The 25156-nt window shown below is 39.1% G+C and overlaps 1 protein-coding gene across 3 annotated transcripts in view; it reads left to right on the forward strand.

Moving 5' to 3' along the window:
* The window catches only part of klhl29 (kelch like family member 29), a 287833-nt gene that overhangs the window by 174836 nt on the left and 87841 nt on the right, over positions 1-25156 (forward strand). For all 3 annotated transcript variants that reach the window (XM_032584680.1, XM_032584681.1, XM_032584683.1), the window contains 2 exons: positions 1078-1224; positions 17423-17621. In XM_032584680.1, coding sequence (XP_032440571.1) covers positions 1078-1224; positions 17423-17621 — 346 coding nt within the window. The remainder of the gene's footprint in view (positions 1-1077; positions 1225-17422; positions 17622-25156) is intronic.

The following is a 25156-nucleotide window of genomic DNA, read 5'->3' on the forward strand; positions in this document are numbered from 1 at the left end:
CTGTAGGCACTAGGGTCAATACCCCTGTCTGTCAATTAAAGATGAGGCTACCCACCTGGAGACAGTTAGCTTAGCCTAATATAAAAGCTGGACGCTGGGGGAAAACGGCCAGCCTGTCTTCCTTCGAACATGAAAAAAGTTATACATTATATATTAGCTCTGCTGTGAGGCTTCCAGCCAGGAGAGACAGCAGTAGGTCGATGTGCCTGCCACTGGTTATAAAGAGCTCTGCTGTATGTGAAATCTCTAGTTATTGACTGCATTTGTGCACTGTCTTTGCCTCTGCTTTTTTTGCGGGGGGGTTGAATGACACATTTTCATCTTCATAGTGAAATAAAAATATAGTATCCAGCAATCATTACTTCTTTAGAAACACCACAACTCTTAAGGCGGCATTTCCCCCTTCAATACTGTTTTCTTGTTCTCATCATTTTCTAGCATCTTTGTTTGGGTTAAACAATCAGGAGAATCTTGTTTTGTGGATACTGAATCAAAAGGATTCAATATCCACAAAAGCATTTTCAAAAGAACTGAAGGTAGGAAAGTTATTTGATTGTGCTTTAAAGTGGCAATATGTGTCTGGAAAGTACATAATACTTTCCTTTCAGTGACCTAACCTTCTTTAAATTTTTCCATTAGGGTATCGGAGTAAAGGGCTGAATACAGATGCATGCCGGAGTTTATAATTGTGGATAAAACAATCTATAAACCATGTTTTCATTCCTTCTAGCTCATAGTTGCCCTACTTTTTGTTGATACATTACATGAAATTGTGAGAATGCATTACCGTTTGTCATTTTAAAAATGTCGTTTTCAAGGGGTTTGAATACTTTTGGAAGGTGGTGTGCAAGTTGGAGGTTTTTCAAAAAATACAATGGGAAACCAGCAAAACAGCTGTATTTCCCTAGGATTCTTGCACTTCGCCTGTCATAATGGCATGTGTTTGAACATCACAGTAGACAACCCATCAATGTCTGAGGATGACACAAGACCTTTCAGCATGATTTGCTCAAAATATGATTTCAAATGCCTTAAAGCAGTCATATTAAAAATCTTTCACTATTTACTGCTTTCCAGGTGGCAGGTCAGGAGGAGATTTTAAGTGTGTCCAAGGAGGACCTGGTGACATATCTGTCCAATGACAGCCTGAACACAAAGGCAGAGGAGCTGGTCTATGAGACTGTCATCAAATGGATTAAACAAGACCCCAGTTCAAGAGTACAGGTAATAAAGAAAAAAAAAACTTTCTCTCTTTTTCTTTTTTTTTCTTTTTTTTTTTACATTGAACACATGCTGTATCTGTAGCATGAAACCAAAGCTTCAAGATGTTACCTGCTAATCACTGACAGCTCAGACCCTGTAGGTGTGTAGAGTAGCATTAGAGCAGGTCTTATGTAGAGCTGTCATCTCTGAGCGATGCACAGCATGAAAAATAGACGGGTAACCCCGTGTTCTTCCCCCGTATAGTGATCATCAACTTTGTTCTTAAGATATGTCCCAGCTCAGTAGTTGTTCATAATCCCAGAACTACTGTTCGCTCTGAATGTGCTCTATTGTATCCAAACTCAAAAATACGCCGAGCACAGTGTCTTTTCCTGTCCTGTAAACCTTTGTGATCTATTCCTTCAGCCTGCTAATCATAATCAAAGGTTATGTCACTCACATGGGTATTGACAGCAACATACAGGAGGCCAAATTTTAACCGCCGTGCAATCAATGAGTCCGAAGGTGAGAGCTTCGGGTACAGCGGCTTGTGCGAGAAGGTAAATGTACTCCTGCTCTTGTGGCGCATATATTCAGCTGGAGAAAAAACTAAAAACTCTGAGGTCATGAGGTATTTATGGCTCTATGAATTTCATAGAGATGATTTTAAAGTATTTTATTGCTGTTTTAAAATGTAGTTGAGGTTATATCAGACAAATTACCTGGGTCCATCACTGCGAGATTCATTTCCTAAAAATAATGTGTTCTCATCAGGCAGCAGGCGGAGGTACTGCCTCATGTGAGCTGAATCACTGGCAGTTCAGACCTCAGCAATCGGTGTTTCATTACTCAGAGCACACACAGAATTAGAATTTCTCACCTTTTGAATTAAACCTTTAGCATTTATCATTTGATATGTGGTGGTGTGGTGATAATGGCAAAATACATCAGATGGTAGTTAGTGGGAATTCTTTAAGTATCAAATGACTTGCAAAGAAATATCCTTAAAAATGTCAACGTCGTGTCACATTACAACCACTAACTAAATATCCATAAATGCGAAGAGGTACGAAAATGATGGATGGTTTTCAGAAATCCTTTACGCTCAGTCCCCTTTACTTCTAACTGTAGCCCGGTTTATAAAAAGAGGTTAAATGTGTGTGTACTTTTAGCATAAACCCAGCTGCTCTGTGAAGGGCTCAGATGTTTGTTGGAGAACATTGTTCAACAAACATAGTCATGAAGACGAAGGAACATAGAAGATAATAACTTCTTAAAGAGTTTTAAACAGGTTTGGTTATAAAACAAAACAGAATAGAAATAACCTTTCTTGTCTCTAAATGGGGGAAACTCAGGTGTACCAGCAGAAAAGTGACAGGCAATTCCAAGAATGTTGAGTCACATAAAAATAAATATACAAAAATAGAAGTAATGACAACATGCTGTACAGTAAGACAAAATCTACAGCACAATAAAATATGGTCCTGTTATTAAAAATAGCATACTCTTATTCAAAGAAATGTTAACGTGTGAGCATAGGATAATTTAAAAAGATTTTAAAATGTCATGTAAGGACCTTTCTGATGAGCTTATCCAACCGCTTCCTCTCAGCGGTAGATAAGCTGCTGCTCCAACATACATGGCTGAAGCTACTTGTTAACTCCTGCACTCTGTAAGACCTCAGTCTCCTCAGCAGGTAGTGTCTGCTTTGACCCTTCCTGTAAACAGCATCAGTGTTGTGAGTCCAGTCCAGTTTATTGTTCTGGTCAACACCCAGGTACTTAGAAGAGTCCACTATCTCACTCCACTTTTTGGCATGCATGCAAAATTCTACATGTGGAGGGAAACCAACATCACATTCTAAACACAGTATCCCATCATGAAGGATGGTGGTGGCACAACACTTTTCTTCAGCTGGGACAGGGATGATTAGGTAACTTTCTAGGAATCTTGTTTGGGGCTGCAAAAGACTTGATTTTGGGGTAGACTTTAATTTTCCACCTGGCCGAGCAATTGGAGATAACTGCTTTAGATGATTGGTTCTCCATGTGTTAAAATAAATAAAAAAGTCAAGACCTGAATCCAATGAAGAAGCTTTGTCTAGAGTTGGGGGGGGGGAAAGGTGCTTACAGATGTTCTCCTTGCAGTCTGGCTGAACTTGAGCTATTTTTCAGTGTGTATGTGTAAAACTGGAAGAGACACACCGCTAAAGACTTGCATAAATCCAAATATATCAAAAAGTGATTCTGTAAAATATTCACTCACAATAACTTATTACAAATGCACCAGGCACTTACCTGAGTTTCATTCCTGAAAAGATTTTAAAGCTAAGTATACTTTTTCTTCAACTCAAAATGTGTACAATAATCTGTTTTAGTCTAACACTTGAAAGTTTGTGGTTGTAGCTATGATTTAATGAAAATGTAAATCATTGAGTGGTATGCATACATTTGCAAGGGACAGTAACCCAGAGCAGGAACCAGATATTCATCTCAGCCAGATAGATTCATCACTACTATGAAATCTTTCCACGTAATTAAGCTGCGGAGAAACTTTTTCCACAGGATTCTGTGAAGAAAAATGAATTTCTGAGCTACCTGAACTTTCCCACATCAGCAGCTTTTAAGATAAAATCCTGGTTAACCTCACTCAGTTCAGTTCACTGGGCTCTTTCAATCTCACACTCTGTTGGCAAGGAGCACAGGCGAGTTAGTCAGATGAAGTAGAAGTTTTCCCGCTTGTCTGAACAACCCGCCACGCTGGTTCCCGAAACGAGACACCGGGGGGTCAGCCCGCCTTCAGGAAGGAAACGAACGGTGGGAGAAGTCTCGTAAAACGTATCTAAGCGAGGGAGACGGATAGAAAAGGTCGAGGGGTGGCTGAGAAAAGACGTGGCGTAAAATAGCAGCGGCGTAGCACCTGCGTCCCGATTTGGTTCCCGATGGTTTGTGCCTCAGCATGCGGCCTGACACCCAGAGAGCAATAATGTGATTGAGCTTTCAGTCAAGCTCAAATTTCCTGCCCATGTGTAATACATAAAAAACACAGCAAGCCTCCTGTCTGCCCGACTTTATATGCTTGGTCCAACTCCAGTTCGTCATTCCTTTATTTCCTCGCCTCGTTTCCTCCTCCCCATTTGGAGCCAGAGCATGGCAGAAATCATTCCCCCAGAACCTGTGACACTTTTTAATGACGTGTCAGGGCGGAATGTCACTGAACTGCTGCGGGTAAGAGAAGAAGGGGGAAAAAAAAAAAGTAGCAAAGGGCAGGAAGCCTTAAGCCTTGACAGAACTGTATGCATTCAGCCGAACATGCGCCTCATGTGTCTTTGCAGGTTTGTGGGTCTGTGCATGTGCCATGAGTTGTAAGCTGCAGGCTACATAGTAGAAAAGTGGCATATTGAAGACGCTGGGTAAATAATATGCAATTTTCCCTTTCCTCTATACTGTCACTAACAACCGATGGCACCGGGAAATGGGGCCCGGACATCGCTTAGAGACACGGAGAGCATTTGGGCGTTAGAAATGGCTTTGCTATGAAACACGAAGCAACGGAATTGAAGTCAAGAGTCCTTTCTTTTTTTTTGTTTATCATTGAAGGAGTACCATCCGGAGAGTGTTGGTCTGTCGGATGGTGGGAACGAAAGAGAAGCTGCTAAAGCTTTAAAAGAAAGTGATATAGCCTCTCAGCCGAGGAGTGTCTGTGGAATTTATAGCCAAATCGAGTGGTGGATAAATCAACCGCAATAACTTCTTTGTATTTATAGGAAGAGTTTGATGTATTTTATATTGGCTCTTTTTTGTCCTCTATTTTTAAAGCAACTGATGACAAGATTGATGATGGGCTATAGTTACGTATATCATCCATAACATTATGACCACATGCTTACCAGTGTTTCAATGCCAAAAACAATCCCTTATCTGTTGAGGATTGGACTCCACTAGACTCAAAGTCAACACAAATCTGATGTTCTGTTCTTTAGAGAGGGTGAAATATCTTGCTTAAATAGGCCACAACCATCAATGAACACAATATTGTTGGTGGTCATAATAATATGCTTAATCTTTATTCATCAGTCAAATAAAAAGAGAGGTGTATTGTGTCGAATATATAAATAAATGTGTGTAGGTAAAGGTGGAGAGGGTGCAAAAATCATTTACTCAAGTACAGTTATTTAAATACAAGTTATCACTGCTCGATGTTACCTAAAGGTAAAAAGTACCAAAACGTTACTTAGTTACTTTTCTATGAGCAGCAGAAAGTTTTTCTTGTAGATTTCACAAAGGAAGTTGGAACATATTTGTGTTAAAATCAAACTGTCTTCAATTAACACAAAAAAGTTGCTGCCTTTCTCATATTAACAAAGTATGGCCTTTCTTTAACTATTCTGGATGGGTTTTCTTCCGATTGGTGCAACACCAAGAAAACTGATTACTAACCCAGCCAAAGGATCAATGCAGTTTTTGTTGTTTTTTTTATTTTTTACTGGTGTTTTCATTTTTACTCATTAATATAATTTCAAATGTCACTCAAAACAAACAAAAGTTCAGGTAAACTTAAAAAGGTGCAAATTAGAGACAAATTGTATTTAATTACATTAATATGGGTAAATGTAACTTGTGTATGTGAATGAAATTTTTTTTGCAGAAAAATAAGTATTTAAATTCAGGGATATACACAATTGAGTGCTGTATTGTAAAAAAAAAAAAAAAAAAAAAAGAAACAAGTAATAAAAATAATTTTGTGATTGTGTCCCACTTAGCTCACGCACCAGCGGGATTTCAAACTTTACATTGTCTAGTATTGTTTTGTGTTTAACCCATACTTGGTCCCAAAGTTCCTGCAGAACAACTTTGTTACCTATATCTCACTCAAAACATTCCTGCTAAGCTAGGATAGAGTTAGCATGTTTCTTTTTGAGAATAACATTAATAATTCGGCTTATATTGTTTAAAAAAAATAAATAAAACTTGTCTCCCTGTTTCATTATTTTATTATTTATTTATTTTTTGCTTTAGGCATGATAAAATTTAATGGTTACTGTTTACGCTGCTCTCTGCGCTGTTTTTTCCACAGTGATGGATGTTTTACACTCTTGTTTGCTGCTAACATTGCTGCAGAGGCTGTAAAGCACTTAGTTGGGCATAATTTCCAAATTGTTTTGTCAGCATGATAACAATTTATATGGTCTAGCTTTACAAGTCATGCGCTAAAAAAATAGGCAGATGTTTTTAGATTTTATTTTATTTTTAATGGCTTCCTAGCCCACTGGAGTTGCAGATGGCATACTCAGATTATATCACGGTATTTCTAATTTATAATCTTTAATATATTTGTGTTTAAATCAGATCCCTTTGGGTGGTTTCACAGAAACAAGCAGGAAGTTGAAGAGGCCACGTGATGCTTCTCTGAAGGTGCTGACAGAGCCCTTCCATTCTTCCTTTCACCCAGGGACGATTACAGACACTTCATTCTTATTATAAACTCCCCGGCTCGGCCAAATCCTTGAATAGGACCTCCATTACACGACACTTCAACATATTTCAGAAAGGATCCTATCTTGCCAGGTGACTCGGCTTGACGAAAGAGGCTGATTAATTGGCTTTTTGGAAGGTGGCCAGCTAATGTAACAGCTCCAAAGGACAGTTAATGGTGCATTTCCATGATAAAAAAAGGCCAGCCTTGCTATTAAAAAGGACCTCCTGTCCACTCATCAGAAATAACAGGAGCCTGAGCTGACATTTGTGGTTTCCTTACCAAATTAATGCAGTTAAATGTATTAGTTCTTACACAGTGCTGCTGATTATTTGGAATGTGTTTTTTTTTCTTTTTACTCCAATCATCTTGCAATATAGTGACTTTCTTCCCCCTATCAGCACTCATTAAGCAGTAGAAGAAAAAAAATCATTTTCCCAGAACAAATGATGCTATCATTATGTAGTTAGTGTATAAAATTATTAAAGGGAGGGAAACGCTTTGAGGCTGAGCGTTGATATGAACTGAGTTTCCCTCACTGTTTCACGATCCATTTACCTTCAGAGGCAACAATGACCCCTGCCACCAAACATGGCTTTTAATTTAGTGATTTCTCCTTTCAGGCTCTAACTTCAAAATGGAAACTTCTGATCATCTTGATCTCCTGCGGGAGTGTTTAATTCGCTTCTGGATAAGATCAGCATTGTGACGATGATCGCCCGTATACAGGGGGTTCCTAGGCAGGCTTAAAAGTCAGGAAAATTTCAATATCATTTTCTAATGCTTGATAAGAATAAAAAGTATATCAAAATTGAGTCTCCAAACTTTATTTCTGACTCCATTATCTAAAAGTTAAAATCAAAATTTCTGGAAAATGAAGGCCTTTTAACTGTTTTTATATTAGGTACAAGGTACCTAATTTGCTTCAGTACCTTCTCAAATTAGGTTTTCAAAATGGATCTGTGGTTTTTCTAGGTAATTAAAAACAAGATATTTTATATTTCAAACTGCTTTATATAGGATAATCTACTCCAGGTTTTAGATGTTCGTCTCAATAGTGTATCCCTTACACTACTGAATTGGAAAGCTACTTCATCATTGAGGTATTTTATATTTCAGATACATAAAGATGATGAAACAGTTCACTCATATGTCCAGAAAGTTTTTAAAATTGCTCTTAAAGTCTAGAAATGTTCTGGACCTTGGAAATGGAAAATTTGGTAGGAATCTCACTTTTAGCAGAGATGTGCGGTTTTGTAGAGTGAGCCAACATGAACGCAGCACATACCGCTGTCTGTGATCACTTTAAAGAGACAGAACAAAGCAGGAAAGATCAATCCTGCGGATAACGTTCGCTGCTCTCCTTGGAGCACAAAGCCACATGGGGATTAACACGGAACTCTTTGGTTGTCCTTGTCTGTATTCGCGTTACAATCCTAAACATTCACATTCGTGTACGAGCCCATGTATGACCTGCATATTCAATAGAAGAGGATCCGATGTGGAGCTGTGAACTCCGGATGTCCGTTCTCATCTGTGTCCTTTAATGTCCTCGAGCGCTCTCTGTCCTGATGTGTGCAGCCAGTGGAATTGCAGTCATTCAACCACAGCGGCTGGAAATCCAGAGGCAGTTCATCTCCTCTGGGTTCGCTTATGAACACAGAGGAGACGCATGAGTGGTGTCATTTACAGAAACTAATGAATTAGCTCCTTTTTGTGTTATTTTCAAATTTAGAAGAATCAGTAAAGGTGTTCTGTTAAGCAGGAAGATCCCTAATTAGATGAATAGGGCTTTCAGAAGTGTTCATAACATTTTGATGAACAGCTGCAAGTCTTCTGAGGTTTGTTTGTACCAGTTACTCTGCTAATAAAGAGCAAGACCCCATAACATGATGCTGCCACCATGATTAGGGTGTTAGTTTTCCACCAAAAGAAGCATCTTGCGTTTAATCTCCTCTCACGTTTGTCGTGCCCCATAATACATGGTTCCCACAAGTCTGAACCAGAAGTGCTCCAATACATAGCAGACCCATGGCTTTGAGACCAACAAAAAGAAAATATGAGGATGCTTTTGACCAATGCGTAAGAGAAAGACACATTAACAAAATCTCCGCTGTCAGGTTCGACCTGTATGAGACTGAGAATGAAAATATGTCGACAATGTAGACGAGCTGCCTCCGATATTATTACTTCCAATACTGTTAGCTACTTGGTGAACATGAAGAGTGCATACACTATGAAGGAGCTTCGTCTGAAACCCACAGAGGCATGCAATCAATATTTTAGCGACTTTGTAAAGGATGTGGGAATTCTTCACGTGAATAACAAGGCTCTGGTGACCGGCAGAGTTAGCAATAACTTACATGTAGGCAACTGTTCGTTTTAGCTTGAAGATAAAAGCTATACTAGCTAAGCTAATTTAGCCAGTTCGGCAGTAAGTACTACAGTAAATATCATTAATATTTGTTTTACTACAACACAGAGGTGGGCAGAGTACTCAAAAATTGTGATTGAGTAATGGTTGCAATAATGGTACTTATGTTGTTTATAAGTTAGGGACAAGGCAAGAGCTAGCTCTAAACTTGTGGCTTGTTTACTGTTGTCATAGCAACTGCCTGCCAAAATGGCTGTCAATTACAAAGTTCACGGACATAACACATCACATGGGAGCTAGGTATTGAATTGTGCAGAACATTTTGTTGGTCAGTAATATGAAATCACAGTAAAATATGATGAAATTTATGAAAAGGTTTAAGAAATGCAGTTATTTCTGCCATACACTCTAAGGATTCACTGACTGACTGGAGGGAACCAAACAAAATATATAGTACTCTGTAAAAGAAAAAAAAACAAAAAAAAACATGTTTTTGTCAGCAAAATGTTTTGGATTAAAACAGTGAAGGGAAGCTTTTTTTGTGTTATTTTTATTTTTTTCCATGAATGAAGTCATGCTGAAATAGGCCTCAGAGGAGAACACATGGCACCTGTCAGTAGTTGCTCAGGGCAGCGTTCAGCGTCTGTCCTCCGCTACGTCTCACTCCATCTCCCTTCCATGCTTCTGGCAAATAAGCACACATAGTGGTGAAGTCACAAGAGGACAAACACAGGCTCAGCTAAGCATCACTTGGATAAAAAAAAAATGTACCATTTGGAAGAACATATTTTAGTCATCCATAATATGCTGACAGATGAAGTCACATGCATGTTGTTTTTCTTTATTTATTTTCTTTCTAATAGAAACCTGCATCAATAGTGAAGTCTATAAAGCTGAGAATAAATATGGGCCTCTGTTCAATGCAGTTTGAGGAGTGTGTAGTTTTCTTTTTTTATTTCTCCTGTAATACGTTTTTTAGGCATCAGGTTGTCCATTTTTTACTCTAAAGCATGCGACTATCTGCTAAGAGCAAAGCAAATAGGAGTCTTTGTGTCATTTATTGTAAGCTGCCACAGCACTGTATCATCACACACACACACATGCACCCCAAGAGGTGTTAGTCCTCGCTGACAGTGGTGGAATGGGAAATGCTCAGCGGACATTTGTCATCTGTGCTAGCGGACCCCCGGCTGCTTCTCTGCTGCTTCTGACAGATCTCAGAGGCTCCCTGTTAGACACTTTATCCTTTCCTTTCACCAAACTCAACCTTTTCACTTTTGCTGTTCACCTGCCTGAATATTTGTTTCCCTGCAAGTCTGAAGAAAAAAAGAAAAAACAGCAGGAAGAAACAGTCCAGGCCGGTACTGCAGCGGTGGATTTCCTGCACGTTTAGCAATAATCGCATGTGGACCTGGCTGCAACGCATGCTTTTTTTTCTGCTGGCACCAAAACTGTTGGCCTGCTGTGTTTTGTTTTTTTTTTGCTCTCGCTCAGTGTGTGTAATTTAGAAACTATTAGAGATTTAAAGTCACACATTAGATTTCATATTGTAATATAAGTGGATATGCATAAGGATCCTCGTAAATACCTCCTGTCCAAGGAGAATGTAACATAGACGAGCATGCGAGTGGGCCGACAAGCTGAAAGAAGTATCACCATATGCTGTCAGTCTCCTGTGGATGCCTTCCATGTGTTCAAAGTGTTAAAAAAAATATTGAATTCCCCATTAGAAATGTGACAGATTGCATGAATGAGGCTTATTTTCTTACAGTTGGCATACTAACTGTTGAAGTTTGTGTCGTTTGTACGGTCTCTTGTGTTGAAAACTGCGCAGGTTTTGCTGGGATAAACAGTTGTGATGGTGAAAATGAGGGGTCAAAGCAGATATCTGCTCTCATTTACTCCTCTTGCCGGTGCAGGGGTCAGGGTTTGCTGCAGAGCAAGACAGAGACGGAGAGAAACGGAGCCAAGAGCTCGACACCTTCTCTCAGGCCAGCCACAGAAATGCTCTCTCGCTGGCCTGAGTGTCGCAGGCACTTTCATTTTACTTGTTCCTGTCACATACAAGCGCACAAATGGCACAAATGATCATTAAAAGCTTTTAGCACAGCTGTTTATAAGGATTGGATCCAGTATGTGCACTTTCCATGGTGAAAGCCCTCTGGAGTTGCTATCAAAGTTAACGCCCTGAAAGGATTCAGACCATAAATACCAAGACTTTCTCTTATCTTTCTGCTATGTTTTGGCATACGGTAAAAGGTCAAATTTTAGTATCGCTTGATGCCTCGAGAATAAGAATCACTGTGGAAGATTTTATTCTCACTTTAATAAAAAATAGTGCACACTGGAAAATGAATTGGCTCATTTAGGACAGCGAGGCATTTCTTGAAGTTTCATTGTTGAAAAGTTTCACAAGTTGAGCGTGAAGAGGGAAGTATCCCAGAGATTTAGGGTTCTAAGTAAATAATAGTCCCACTTTTGGAAGGTTTTATGTTCTCATTATCAGTCTAAATCCTACAAAAGTAGAAGCTTTCAAGTTGATATTTCATTAAAACCGACGACATGCATATACAGTGAGAGAAAACTATGTTAGTCTGCATTAGTACTCGTTTACCTATGACTTCAGTCTTTCCTGTGCATTTTTGAACATTTGATCTAGATCTAGAGATTTTGCTGGTAAGTCTCAAAATGTTGCTCTAGCACAGCAGAGTTAGGTCATAAAAATACAGTGAATTTACGCCTTTACCCATTCAAACATTTCTGAGGGACGCAACTCCAAAAAAGCCATCTACTTGCAGAACTTTCCGTAGAGTTTATTTAAAATATTTGAAAGAAAATGAGGCTTGGGAAGCTGAAATACCTATAATTCTATATGAGATGCCATTAGCTGGAATTTGCAAAGCAGCCAATCAAGGAGTGTCATTTAGGTCAGCTTGGGTTATCTGAGCAATATTATCCCTGTAGAAGGTGCAGAGCACGTCACCTGATGGTGCCAAACTCAGATAGTTTGGCACAGTTTGTCACTCTATTTCATTCTTGTTGTAAAAAGTGAAAAATGATCAGATTTTAGCTAGCTCTGAACACAAGTATGAGCTTTCAGTTTTAAGAATGGAGGTGCAGCTGCTAAAAATGTTTTGGATGTTGAGCTACCCTAAGGTAGATCATTGATCAGGACTCGAAACAAAGTGCATAAAAAAAAAAATTGCTAAACAACCCCTCCAAAAAAACAACTTTTTTTGCACTGTTTATGAATATTTTCCAGTGAATTGCATGGTAAAAATAGGTGCACTAGTATTCCCACAATCTTTGCAAACTGGTATTAAACTCTAACTTAGCCTCACCTACAATACCTCTGCTGCTATATAGTATTCACATATGTCATGGCAAGTATGTAAGTTTGAGAACTGTGTTTCCTCGGTGCTACATGGCTCATATGCAGAGGCTGCAGTCCCTGACACAGTTGTCCCCGGTTCAACTCCCGGCCCCGGGGCCATCTCCTGCATATCTTCCCCTTCTCTCTCTTTGTGCTTCCTTCTGGCCAACTACTGTTGGAGCTGTTCCAGCTTCACAACACAGATCTAAAAAAGGCCACTAATGTTACATAAACCTTAAGAAAACTATATACGGCATACAGCAAGTTAATTGAAAGTTGCATGTTGATGCACAAACAGCTATAGTCAAAAATGTAAATAGCCAGTAATAATTTTACACTCATAAATAACAGATCATTACCGCAGAGTTTTATTGCACTTCATTATCCTTAACATAGTGACATGTGCATAAGTCAATCGTCTTATACTATTAAAAATATTTGTTAATGATTTAAACATGAACAGAATGTCTAAAGCTCATTGAAAAGTCTTTGTTTTCCCAAGTCAGTGGTTTTTGATGAAATAACTTGGAAAAAGTTGAAATTCTGACATCGATTTTAATAGAACATGATCTCCTCTGCTTTGATTTGTTCTAATCTAACACATATTGGAGCCATTTCCCAGCACAAATCTATTCTAAAAGACAAGAGACTTGAGAAAACAGTATGTATTTTTTTTTCTTCTGGTGGAGTTCAATGACTGACATAAAGCAGGACTACAGTTTTTGGGTTTTTTTTGTCTTCTAGGTCTGGCAGATTATATTTGAATATTAAGAAGAACTGTCTCTTATTTGCATGGCAGTATGTGCGCGTGTGTGGGAGGAAGACTGCGGAGCAGGAATAGAGGTGGATAGGGAAGGGTGAAGTGAAAAAGTAGTGGGCGTTGTAGCTGGCTAGTTAAAATTAGCGATGGAGAGTAATTGTCTGTTGCTGCTTAATTTATTCCTGTTAACAAGAGGGACAAAGAGAGATTTGCACTTTCGCTCACGCACACCTGCAGTTGCAGTACATTTCTTAACCCTGGTTGCCATTTATCAGAATTCAGCTTGAGATTTAGGTTTAGGTCACCCAATTGCCCAACTAACCAGATTAACTTTAAAACTAACCACACCATCCAGATTTGCAGCTTCTTGTATTTAAACTACATCTTGTCATATTTGCAGAAAACTAAAACTAAAATCTCACTGAAGATATTCCAACTAGCTGCTGCCATCTCCCCCCTTTTTTTTGTTTCTGTCTCCTTGTCTTCATGCAAGGTGAGTTCGATGGGCGGATGTTTTCTTGTTTGTGGCACCATGAGTCTTTGGCTTTTTGCACAGACCAGATGCTCTGTGAGGTAGTTTTACTGCCGTTAAATGATATTTGGCAAGCGAAAAGAGGCTGTAACAGATGTGGGTTAGTACGGAGCTCACGCTTGCAGACAGTTTAGTGGGATGCTTTTATATATATATATATATAACTGGTGGGGTTTTGTGTGGGTGTGTGGTTTTTACAGTGTGCTCTATTTCTGCATCACTCCAACAAAACCACTTTTAAAAACAAACCCTATTCTCGCTGTTCTTGCCTTCCTTGTATAAGCAAACAAAGTTCCCGGCGTCTGAGACTTCATTAAATTGTTTTAGCAGAGTTCAAATATTAAGAAAAGCAGACGTCTTTGGAGACACGCCATAGTACCATCGCAATTAGTCATGTTACTGTTGCCAAAACAGTGAATTATTTGTCAGTATGTGTAACACCTTTGGGTTAGTTAGTCTGGCCAACAATAAGGGAACTGTGCACAGAGAGGCCTACTACACTGCTAAGATTAATTCATTCAAATTAATCCGGCTACTCTCCCTTCATAGATGATAAATGTGGATAAAAAAGTGCCATAATGCTGAGGAACACAATACTGAGCAAAGGTTGTTATTCAGGAAGTTGGCTTGCTAACTGGAGGAACCATTTATTAAAAAATGCACAGGTCAGCTGGGTGAGTTCTACATTTTATTCTATTTTTCATGCTTTTTGGTTTGTTTTGACGCTTCTGGAAATGTGAAAATTGCATTTACAAAATTGGTTTTTAAGTGAATGAAAATTGTTGATCTTGCCAAACACAAACTATTCATTCAATATTCATTTTCATAGAATGTCCAGTGTCAAGGCAAGAACTGAAGGGAGCTGAAATTAAGAGAGAAACCGGAGGTGGAGCAGAGTTTAGTGGTAAAACGTTAAAACAGGTAAAAATTTTACTCCAAATCTGCTAGAGCAGTTTAAAAAAGTGATAGTTTAAGCATCTGTGTCACTAAACTTGATCTGATTTTTTTTATTTTTTTTATTTTCATTTGTATAGCGGTGAAAGAGATTAGCTACTGAGTCATGCATTTCAAATTCCATAAGACATTTTTATCTGACAGCTAAATTGTATTAGAGAGAAGAATTTTTGCATGTTTCTGTCCATAAATTACCGATTTAATAGTAAATGTGTAAAAAAAAAAAAAAAAAGGGCAAAGTGTAGTAGCACTTGTTTTAAACTAGTTAAAGCTGAATCATTTAGTAATATTCAAGTGTCTTGTAAAGTTTTAAATTTTTCCGACTGATTCAAATAGCTTTTCACCTGAATTTTCTTTGAAGGAAAGTTAACTTTTAGAACTTATTTTTTTAAGTTATAAAAACCAGAAGTCATAGCACATATTTGAATGGTTGAAATAGCATCATATCTAGAAATTCAGATTGAATTTTTAGATATAATTTCTATAGATATAATATAGATATAATTTATAGATATTCAGATTGAATTTCTAGATGCGCCCAGTGGCACTTCAGCTCATTTCTTTCTGTTTTGCCACCTGATGCCCCTATGCAGCTTTAATTTTGCTCCTGGGGTCAGAAAAGTCACAGTGGGAACTACTTTGTCTCTATCAGACGTACACGTAGAATCTACAGAGCTAAAAAGGCTAATCACACAGACATTTAATGATTTTATTTGGGAAAATAACATTCAAATGCGTCTCCTAAAAGTTGCAAATAATTGTTTCCTTTAACATTTCCTAGATAAATAAGATGAGTGATGTTGAAGCAGACCTGGAGAAAAGTAGTTTGCACAGAAGTTCAGAGGAGTAAGCCTGAAGCTTAAATCCTTCCCCATTTAAATGTGCAATGAATGAGTAACTACAGGGCAAATCCTCCATTCCGCTCTTTAATTGAAACCACTGGCTAATCTGGAGCTCAGAAGTCTCCATACGGGAGTTTCTCAGAAATCGACAGAGAGTGCGTTGGCTGCGTCCTCCGTCTGTGCTGCAAGCAGGTGCAAGTGTCTATGTGGCTATTGAGTTGTTTGTTTAATAAAGCGTGCTGTGTGCATTCGAGGGTGAGGGAAAGCAGACAGTCCCAGATGCAGGACAGTATTTGGCTGCAGGCGCGCTCGTGGACAGGAAATGTCATCAGCACAAAGCTCTGATTCCTGTGGAAACATCAAATCCACTCTTCTCTCTTCTTGTCTTCTCTTCATGTTGCTTAAGCATGCACTTTTTATTCCTAAGCTGCCACTCTTCCTATCCCCCCCCTTTTTCCTTCTTTATGCTCCTACCTCCTTTGTTGTGTCCCTCAATTCATTTTTACTCTCCTCTTTGCCTCTGAGGCTTGTTTTTTTTCCTTTTTTTGTTTTGTTTTGTTTTATGCTTCTGTTTGGTCAGATGAGCCGACGACATTACTGGAGAACAAATGGGACGCACGGCAAAGTAAAAAGACCTCAGGTGGGAGCAAGAGCAGCCCAGGCAGAATGTCGGCTTGTTATTTGTTGTCCCCCTGAATGATGTCTCTCGGAGTCTGTTGTTTTGTCGCTCTCCCCGCTCTGCTCGGTCACTTCGTTCTGAGCCGAAGGGTCAGAGAGGTCGGCCTCCACCCAGCTCCCTGTCGCTTTGTCCAAGCTTGTTTACAGCTTTTACTGTCGACTCCCACGGGGAACACGCGTACACTTGGTCACCGAAAGCGGGGAAAAAAGATTCTCTCTTCCGCTTTAGCTATAAACAAGGCTGCCTACTAAATCCTGCTACTGTTTGAACTCTACAAACCGGGCATCGTTTTCAATCCACTTTATAATAATGAGCTACTTGTGTTGGCTTGTTCCATTAAATTGAAGTCTGCTGTAATAAATCAAAACATTTAATGGGTGTATAGGTACTTTTGCAACATTCTAAACTTTGAGGTATAAAGGTTCAGGCTGTAAAGATGGAGATGTGAAATCCAGTATGAAATGTTATGAAACAGTTTCTCTCTACTAGAATTTAAAGAAACCATTTCTAAGCCAAAAAATGAGTCAAATTATTCATCTTTTCTTCTGTTTTAACAAAAAAAAAAAACTTCCTCTTAGCACTTCAGTGTTTTTGGCTTGAATGGGTTGTGATTAGGGCGAACCGGGTTTTAATTTCACTGCAGCAAGAGCACTTTTTTTTTTCCATCCGACGAAAGATTTAATTTGGAAAGCGAACAAATCGGCAGCAGAAGTCGGAAGCAAGAATACCTCCTGCTGCTTAGTTTGAGCGCGCTCCCTGTGAAACTAAATTCCAAAAATGAAAGCGTGACTGCGCTGAAAAGTTTTCCTTAAACGTCACTTCAGCTTTTCCTTCGCTGCATGTATTCCTTTCAGACATGAAATTAAAAGCAAGCCCTCCCAAGTTTTTTTTATTTCCTTTTTCCTGACTGTGCCTATGATGGTAAATTTGAAAGATGAAAGAGTCTGGAGTTTTAGGCTACATTTTTTTTCTATCCTTGTTTGAACATTTTGTCCTACACACGTGGGAAAACTGAAATAGGAAACATGGCTGTGTAATGAACTGCAGCTTTGATAGTCTGCCACAGACAGTGGCTAAACTAATGGTCTGATTGCTGCCAAGTTTCAGCGCAGTAATAGAGCAAAATTTCACTTGACTTGACAGCATCTTTCTGTTTTTGTTTTTTTTCTTAAATTTTAAAACAAATTTAAGTCTTTCCTTTTAAAAAATCTCCTCAATCTGTCCCCTCAGCATTTATCCGAGCTCTTGGCGGTGGTTCGTCTTCCCTTCATCCACCCGTCCTACCTGCTCAACGTCGTGGACAACGAGGAGCTGATCAAATCGTCAGAGGCCTGTCGAGATCTGGTCAACGAAGCCAAGCGTTACCACATGTTGCCCCACGCGCGGCAAGAGATGCAGACCCCCCGGACCCGGCCGAGGCTTTCTGCAGGTACGCACAAAGACAAACTGGGCCTGCGTCATCTTTGGCTTGGCCTTTGTGCAGCACACATGACCTGCTTTCCCATAAAACTGATTTATAAAAGATGGTTGAAAACTCCACACCCACACGCACGTCCACTATTCATGTTTTACAGCATCCCTGTGGTGGAGGGGTCAGGTCTCCACAAGGAGACTCTGACCTGTCGGTGCGTTCTATCGATTTTAGCCTGCAACTGGAAAGCAATATTTTACAAGTCCATAACGTCGATGCTTGAATGTGCACGTTGGCATCGCGTCATATTTCTAAATTTTAGGAAGGATTTTTCTTTCCTCTTATCGAACGACTACAGCAAATAAAACTGATGGGTAACCCTCACAGCTTTCATTGTGTTTTTGCAAGATAGAGGACCTTGCTAAGCGTTCACGCTCCTTCAGTTTTTTTTGTGTTATAAACACATATTTTAGATTATTTTATTTTTTGTGATAGGCCAACGCAAAGATTTCCTTCACCTAATTTTACAGTGAAGGAAAGCGAATGCACAGAAATCAACTAGACTCCATTGAGTAAATACTTTATAGAAATATTTTTTTCCTGTAGTTAAATTTGGACATTTGGGGTATTTCTCTACCAGACTGACATTTTCCCCCCCCCGTCACCTTTTCAAAGTAATCTCTAGCTCCTTTGAGCATCACCGTGTCTCACCATTGGGACGGTGGGTTTAAGGGTGATGCACATTTGCGTGTTTTTAGTGCTACATAACTTCTTTTAACTTTTTCTGTGTGGGGTTTTTTTCTGCTTTCACAGGGTAGCTGTATTCATACTGAGATTAGATTGCTCACAAGTGTGGAGTAAAGTGAGCTGAATACAGATGCAAACTAAACTGAAAGAAAATGCATAATCCTTTCCCTTTACAACCATGCCCCACTTGGTGTTGGTCTATCACTCCGATAAAATACATTCAAGTATTTGGTTTTATTGTGAGAAAGCGTGAGAAGGTTCTAGAGGCATAAATACTTTTGTACACCACTGAACCTATTAAGCATCTAACAACCTTCAAACAATGGCTGGCCACCCTCAAGTGTTCCTAATGCAGCCGCCCAAACATTTACTCTTCAACAGCCAGTGACGTCCAAGCTGTTTGAAGGCCGTGTTTGTTTACATCGTTAAATCATAGAATAATTCATGAAAATTGAACGGCACCAGCAAATTGCTTTTGGCCACAGGATTTGTAGAGTTTTTAGGGTTTTTTTCCACGGGGTCGTCCAGGTCCTCATTCGTTCCCCTGTAAAGAGCTGCCTAATTATAGTGTCTGCGTGGTATTATGAGTTTTGTGCCAGCACACCTTACCATTCAGCTGAAGTTATTTTCTGCTTGGCAGAGTAGGGATAATTGCCTAACAAATGGCACTTTACCGAGAGGTCGGTTTACCAGCCGACGCCGTTGTCCAGCCGCTGCGTTTATTTGCCAGTAAACAAACATTTGGAAAATTGCATTAGGTCAGTATTTCTGTATCTTTAATTGCCTTTAATCCACTCTCACGGGGCTTCATAAAGAATCACTGGCCTCTGGAGAGGAGATGTTTGTGGCGTCCCGGGTGCTCGTTGTCACGCCATTACTCATCCGCGATCCAGTAGTTTCTCTTTGTTCTCAGCAGTTTCTTGAAGCGTTTCTTGTCGAGGCCCATTTTGCCGTGTTTTGTATGTGCATATCTTAACGTGGTCCACATCCCCATTATGCAGCCTGAAGTGCGCACAGATTCACACTCGCTCACGGCCTCTACGACAGAATTATTTTAGTGTATAAATGCTGCGGTGATGAATAGATTCATGATGTGTTTTATGCCAATGGCTTATTGATTAAGATATACAACCACAAGTTCTCTTTCCAAATAAAGTTTTGAACTCATTCAAAGCTGAATTTGATATTATAACTGGATTTCATTTATTTGTGTTGCTTTTCTGAAGTTAGTTTGCAGGAACAGAAATACAATTGATACCCAAAATTTACGTACACTTAACAAAACGAGACATACTCCTCTTTCTTTTTCTTTTTTTTATCACTGTCTGAAAAGACCGAACTCCTCTTGTTTTAGGTCAGTTAGTATCACCACAACCATTTCTATTTCCTAATGCCACAATACTTTAAAAAATTGTATATGTAAGAGTTTTATTTATCAAAGGTATAATGTCTGTCCATCAGTTTGTGACCTTAAGCCCAAGTGCAATTTGGTTATGCAAGAGGACTAGTCCAAAACATAAAAGTTCACCCAAGTTAACAGTTTATTGTGGTCTAGTCAAAGTCTGAATTTAAATCAGATTGAGTTGCTTTAGCACAGTGGTGTCCTTCATGTTTTAGATGTCACTCTGGGTCAACACACCTGAATCAAATGACTGGTGTGACTCCGGGTGAACTTACATGTTGAGGAGGTAATTTATCCATTTTTTAAAATCAGCCATGTTGGATCAAGGACACCAGCACATCAGCCTGAGAGGACTGGATTTGGACATCCCTGCGTTAGCATGACCTTAAACAGCCGGTTTATTACCTTTGCCTGATAACGTTTGTTTAGCAATCTCAAACGTGTGTAAACAAAAAGAAACAAAAAAACAAAGTGAAAACAGGACCAAATTTATAGAAGGTCAAATACTTTTTTTCACACCACCATATATGGCTTCATATCTTCTTGCACATGTTGCTCAACCATCTGTCAGGCTGGACGGGGTGGGCTCTCCTCGGCATGGTGCTGGTAGCTGGGATGGGTAGACTTGCTGATGGGCGAGAAAGATAAAATGACGACTGGAAGGAGAGTTTGAGGTTATTGGGGAGTGTTGCTGACACACACAGGATGTGAAAGTGGAAGGACATGGGAGAACAGGAGGAGAGGTCACTGTGTGGTCAGTACGGATGAGAAGGGATGGAGGGATGTGAGACGAAAAGCCCCCCTCCTCTCCTGAGATCAGAATTGAAATTTGAAGGGCGGACGTTTGATTGAGTTTATTCCTTGAGCACATGTCTTCTTGTGTAAGCAGTAAGTGACTGTGTGTTTGTGTGTTTGTGTGGATTTTAAATGTGCGCAAGCAGATGGGGCACCACCTGAGCTTGGTTGATAAGTCTGTCAAGCAGAAAAAGAAAGAAAAACTGCCATCCGTGAAGCACTTCTTGCTGAGCGCAGTCAATCTGTGAACTAGTGGGTTTCGTGCATACGTGGGTGTATTAAGGCATCGGTGCGTATGTGTGTGTGAGAGGGCGTGTGTATGTGTGAATTAGTGCATGGGAATATTTCTAAGGGCCCTAAACTGACATTCTTCTTACTTGGGATAAATTTGATTTGCCTGGACACTTTTTAGCCCAGAAATCCAAGGTACCCCTATGGGACAAAATTTTAATTAACTTCCTCAGTAATTCAGACCTAAACTGATGTAGAGTTATGCTTGAGGTTCGGGTGTCTCTCTGGCATTGTCTAGTGGAGCCTGGCTAATAGTGGAGTATCTGTATCTGAGATCAAACAGATGCAGTAGCAGTAAAAAAGAAAGGAAGAAAAAAAGAGGTCTGAGCCTTGTATATGCACCTCTTGTTTTACTACATCTATAAAATTTGGCATGCATATTCATTCTGTTCTTCCGAGTCACTATTTTGCCGACACGCTTTTCATTGCAATTACAGCTGTACAGGTTTGGGTTTCATCCATCTGTCACCATCCATCTCGACCAGTTTTGCACATCAAGAGACTGAAATGTCTTTTCCAAATTGCTCCGTTTCAGTTTCATTCAATTTTCTGCAAGTAGTTCAGCATTGCCCAGTATCAGCTCTACTCATCACCTTTGATGAGCTCCCTTGGTGTTAATAATATCAGAGAGCAATTAGTTGTTTGCAACACAGCTTTTGTTCAAGAAGGCCACAAAGTTTAGTTTTGATGACATGTGACCAGAGCACTTTCAACCACGTTTGCGGTTCCCTTTTTTTTTTCATCAAATCTGTCCTTACCCAACCTATAAGTTTAGGGGAATGGCCCTGTCTTGGTATGCTTGCAGTCATGTCACACCCTGCGTTCTCATAAAATGTATTGAACATTGCTCATTGAAATGTTTAGGATTTTATTTTATAACCTAATTCTGCTTTACACAGGTTAAGAACTCTATCTATGACTTGACTGATGTGTGTGCTGGGGCCTGCCACAAAGTAAACATCAGATTTTTACTTTTGTAAAAGTACAAATTCTAAGGCAGTGCACTAACTTTAGCACAAACCTTAGCCGTAGCTACTGCCCGCAGTAGCCTGTTCCCAAAAATAAGCTTCTTAGCTATTGTTGGGGCCTGCCCATAGCAATGCATAGTGAAAGCAGTGACTGACTTGCTTTCACTATGTGACTGTCAGTCACTGCTATATGTCAGAATATATATTTATAAGATTCTACACTGTATTATAATGGGGGTGAATACTAATTCATACCCCTCTTTTCAGTTTCACATAAGCTTTCATGTGGAGAAACTTTTAAAACATCAGTTATGCACCGATTTAGGTTGCTCCATTGGATAAAAATCATACTAAAATGCATTGGTTTGTGGGCAAATTTTGGAAAAGCTCAAGATGTGTGAATACTTTCTCAAGGAATTGTTTTATATTCTGGATTATTTGCTCCTGTAAAAGTGGTAAAGTCTTTCTTTTAACTGGAACTGCAAAGATGAGGACTATCCAATTAGTCCAATAAATGATGCTAATGGCATCATAAGAAGCATAAAACATTTCCCTCCGGCTATCGACAGCATAATACTCTTACATATCTTGCAGTTTTCTAATCTGAAGAATTGATTTATTTAGAAAACTGGTCTTTATTAATACTTTATATACAACGAGGATGTAACCTGACTGAACACTTGAAAGTACCCTGTCCTTAAACAATGTTTTATATCGTATGTTCCCTTCTATTTCATAATATATCTACTGTTTCACTTGCTCCCATATCCTTAACGATGCCTGTCAATAGAAAAGTCATGTTTGGACAAAGAATATTGATGTGGTGGAAATATCTGTCAACATATATTTTTTGAACCATGAACTCATTACTCGGGTTAGAATTAAGCTCATCAAGGATTTGGCGAAGAGCAGGAGGGTGAAAGAGGGGGGCACAGGTGGCGCCCCACAACATCAGGGACTAGTAACGCCTGAATGATGAGAAGAATGAGGAGAGTCAGCAAAACAGGTGTCTGGAGAGATACTGCGAGGATTAAAGTCTCTTTGTTTCGACATAAACGCTTAATTTGTGAATCCATGCTCTTCCAGAACAGGGAAGAGGTTTTTCTTGATGACATTTGTGGGAATGTCGGAGTTGAGAGCAGAATGGTCGTCTTGCAGACCACGAGGAGAGGACTGATGTATTAAATGATGACATTTAAAGAAAAGGGTCCAGGAATTTGCTGAGAGAAATTAGAAAAAGGTTATTGATGAGATTATTGCCTAATCTGAAAATTTTAATTTTGATTTAGTGGGAAAACAGAATTAACATAAAATTGTATAAATCTCGAAAATACTTTTTGCTTCATGACAATGTTTACTGCTTTCTATAAGGTGACAAACTGTCTGAAATGCCAGATTTTTTTTTCTTTTTTAGAAAACTCGCATATAAATAAAAGTCTGTTTACTAATTTAAACTTACTTCAACCCTAAAAATTATAGTGTATTTATACTTCCATTAATAATACACTCATTTGTTCGCACATGCTCTAAAGGAGTATGTGTAGTATGAACAGGGTAAAAATCATATCTGTCATAGGAGATGGAGAGTAGCAAAAGGTTGGATCTGCTCTTGTCCAGGAAAACCGGGGTCAGCCCTGTTTTAAGTTCACAGTGGTTGTTGGATATAACCCTCTGGAAAAATATGTATCCTCTCAAATTTATTTATTTTTTCTTCTTAGTGGTTTGAACAGTAGCCTGACAGCAAGGCGACCCTGAGTTCAGATCCTCTCTGGGGCCCTTTTGGGTTGAGTTTACATGTTTTTTTTCTGCGTGTGTGTGTGAGAGGGGGAGGGAGGAGATTTCTCAGAGGACTTTAAAAACACCACAAATATGGGTGTTTGGTTGACGGTATATTCTAGAACGCCTGAAGGGATGCTGTGTGAATGATTGTTGGTCTTGTGTGTCTTTGTGTAACTCTGCGGTGGAGTGTCGAAAGCGAAGAGGAGCCTGATCGATTTGCTTTTATTTAAAACCGAAAGGCAACAATTGTTTCCACTGCTGCTGGATTTTCATGTGTTCATTACAGTTCCAGCAGTGTGATATATAGACATGATTGAAAGTTCTGAATAATCACCCATTAATTTAAATGGCCGTGTTTAAGAGCTTAGTGTTAAAAATATTCAACCTTTATTTTTGTCATTGTGCTCTTTACAGATTAAAACAGATGCAGCGGTGAAAAATGTGTCATTTTTGCAGAGAAATGAAAGTAACCTTCTTTTAGCTAGCTGATCAGCAGTAGCACTGTAGCATGCACTCGTAGAAAAAAACATGTTTCGTTTGAACGTTTCCACTTTTAAGCTCAGTCATTTGATGTAACCAGTTGTTAAAGGTGATTTAAATAATAGCCATTAACAGTGCAAGCAGCTTGTTTCTATTTTATGTTTGTTCCTCAGTGGTGCTGAAACACTACTGTATATTTGGACAGCTATTTGCTAAAAATAAGATTCTAGAAACACTGCCATGCACTATGACTGAAGTGTGCCGTTAGACAATAGAACCACAAAATAAAAAAAAGGAAAGCTTTTAGAATATGGGGAAACTAAAAATGAGAATTTTCTTCAGCTACAAGCTCTTTTTGATATCAGCGTTTGATGTTTTATACATATTAGTATAAAATGGTTCGGTATCTAACTAAAGCTGTAGCATGTATGTTCTCAAATTGGTTGTGAACTACAACTTTAATTCAGCTGGTTAAAGAAAATCTTTAATGTAAATGTTTATTTCTTCTGAAGACACAAGCTGTTTGCAATACGTTGAACAGAAAAACAGCAAAAACTTTTATGAAAAATGTATAAAAAGAAAAAATAAGGTTATCTAATCATGATTTACTGCCTCTGTGTTACTTAAAAAATATATATTTTTCTGAAAGCTTGTGAGAAGCAGCCATATGGTTTTCACTCTCCTCCTAATTGTCTCTTTTTCTGAAGTTTTTCGACTCTCCTGCTGTGCTGCGTTCGTTTTTTCCCCCCTCCCTCTCTACACTTCTTGCTTAACTTTTTCCATCTCACGGTCTGATAACTCATAAAATGTCGCCACATTGTTTCACTCTGTCGCCTGTTGTTTTGAGTTAGGGATCTCCGCTTTTACAGAAAAGCAAAATATTTGGAGCCGACTTTTTTTTTCCCCTTCTTATCCCTCTTTCATTTACGCCCAAATTAAACTCGTAAAAGTCTCAGTGAAAACCCATGAAGTGAAGTTTATTTCCATGCAGCCTCTCCGTCCTAAAATTAGGCTTACTTTTGCTCTCATTTTACATTCTGTTGCGCTTTAATGACTGGATGCTCTTGCTATAAATTTTATTAGATGATAAT

This window comes from Xiphophorus hellerii, chromosome 15, assembly GCF_003331165.1.
Source record: "Xiphophorus hellerii strain 12219 chromosome 15, Xiphophorus_hellerii-4.1, whole genome shotgun sequence".
Lineage (NCBI taxonomy): Eukaryota > Metazoa > Chordata > Actinopteri > Cyprinodontiformes > Poeciliidae > Xiphophorus > Xiphophorus hellerii.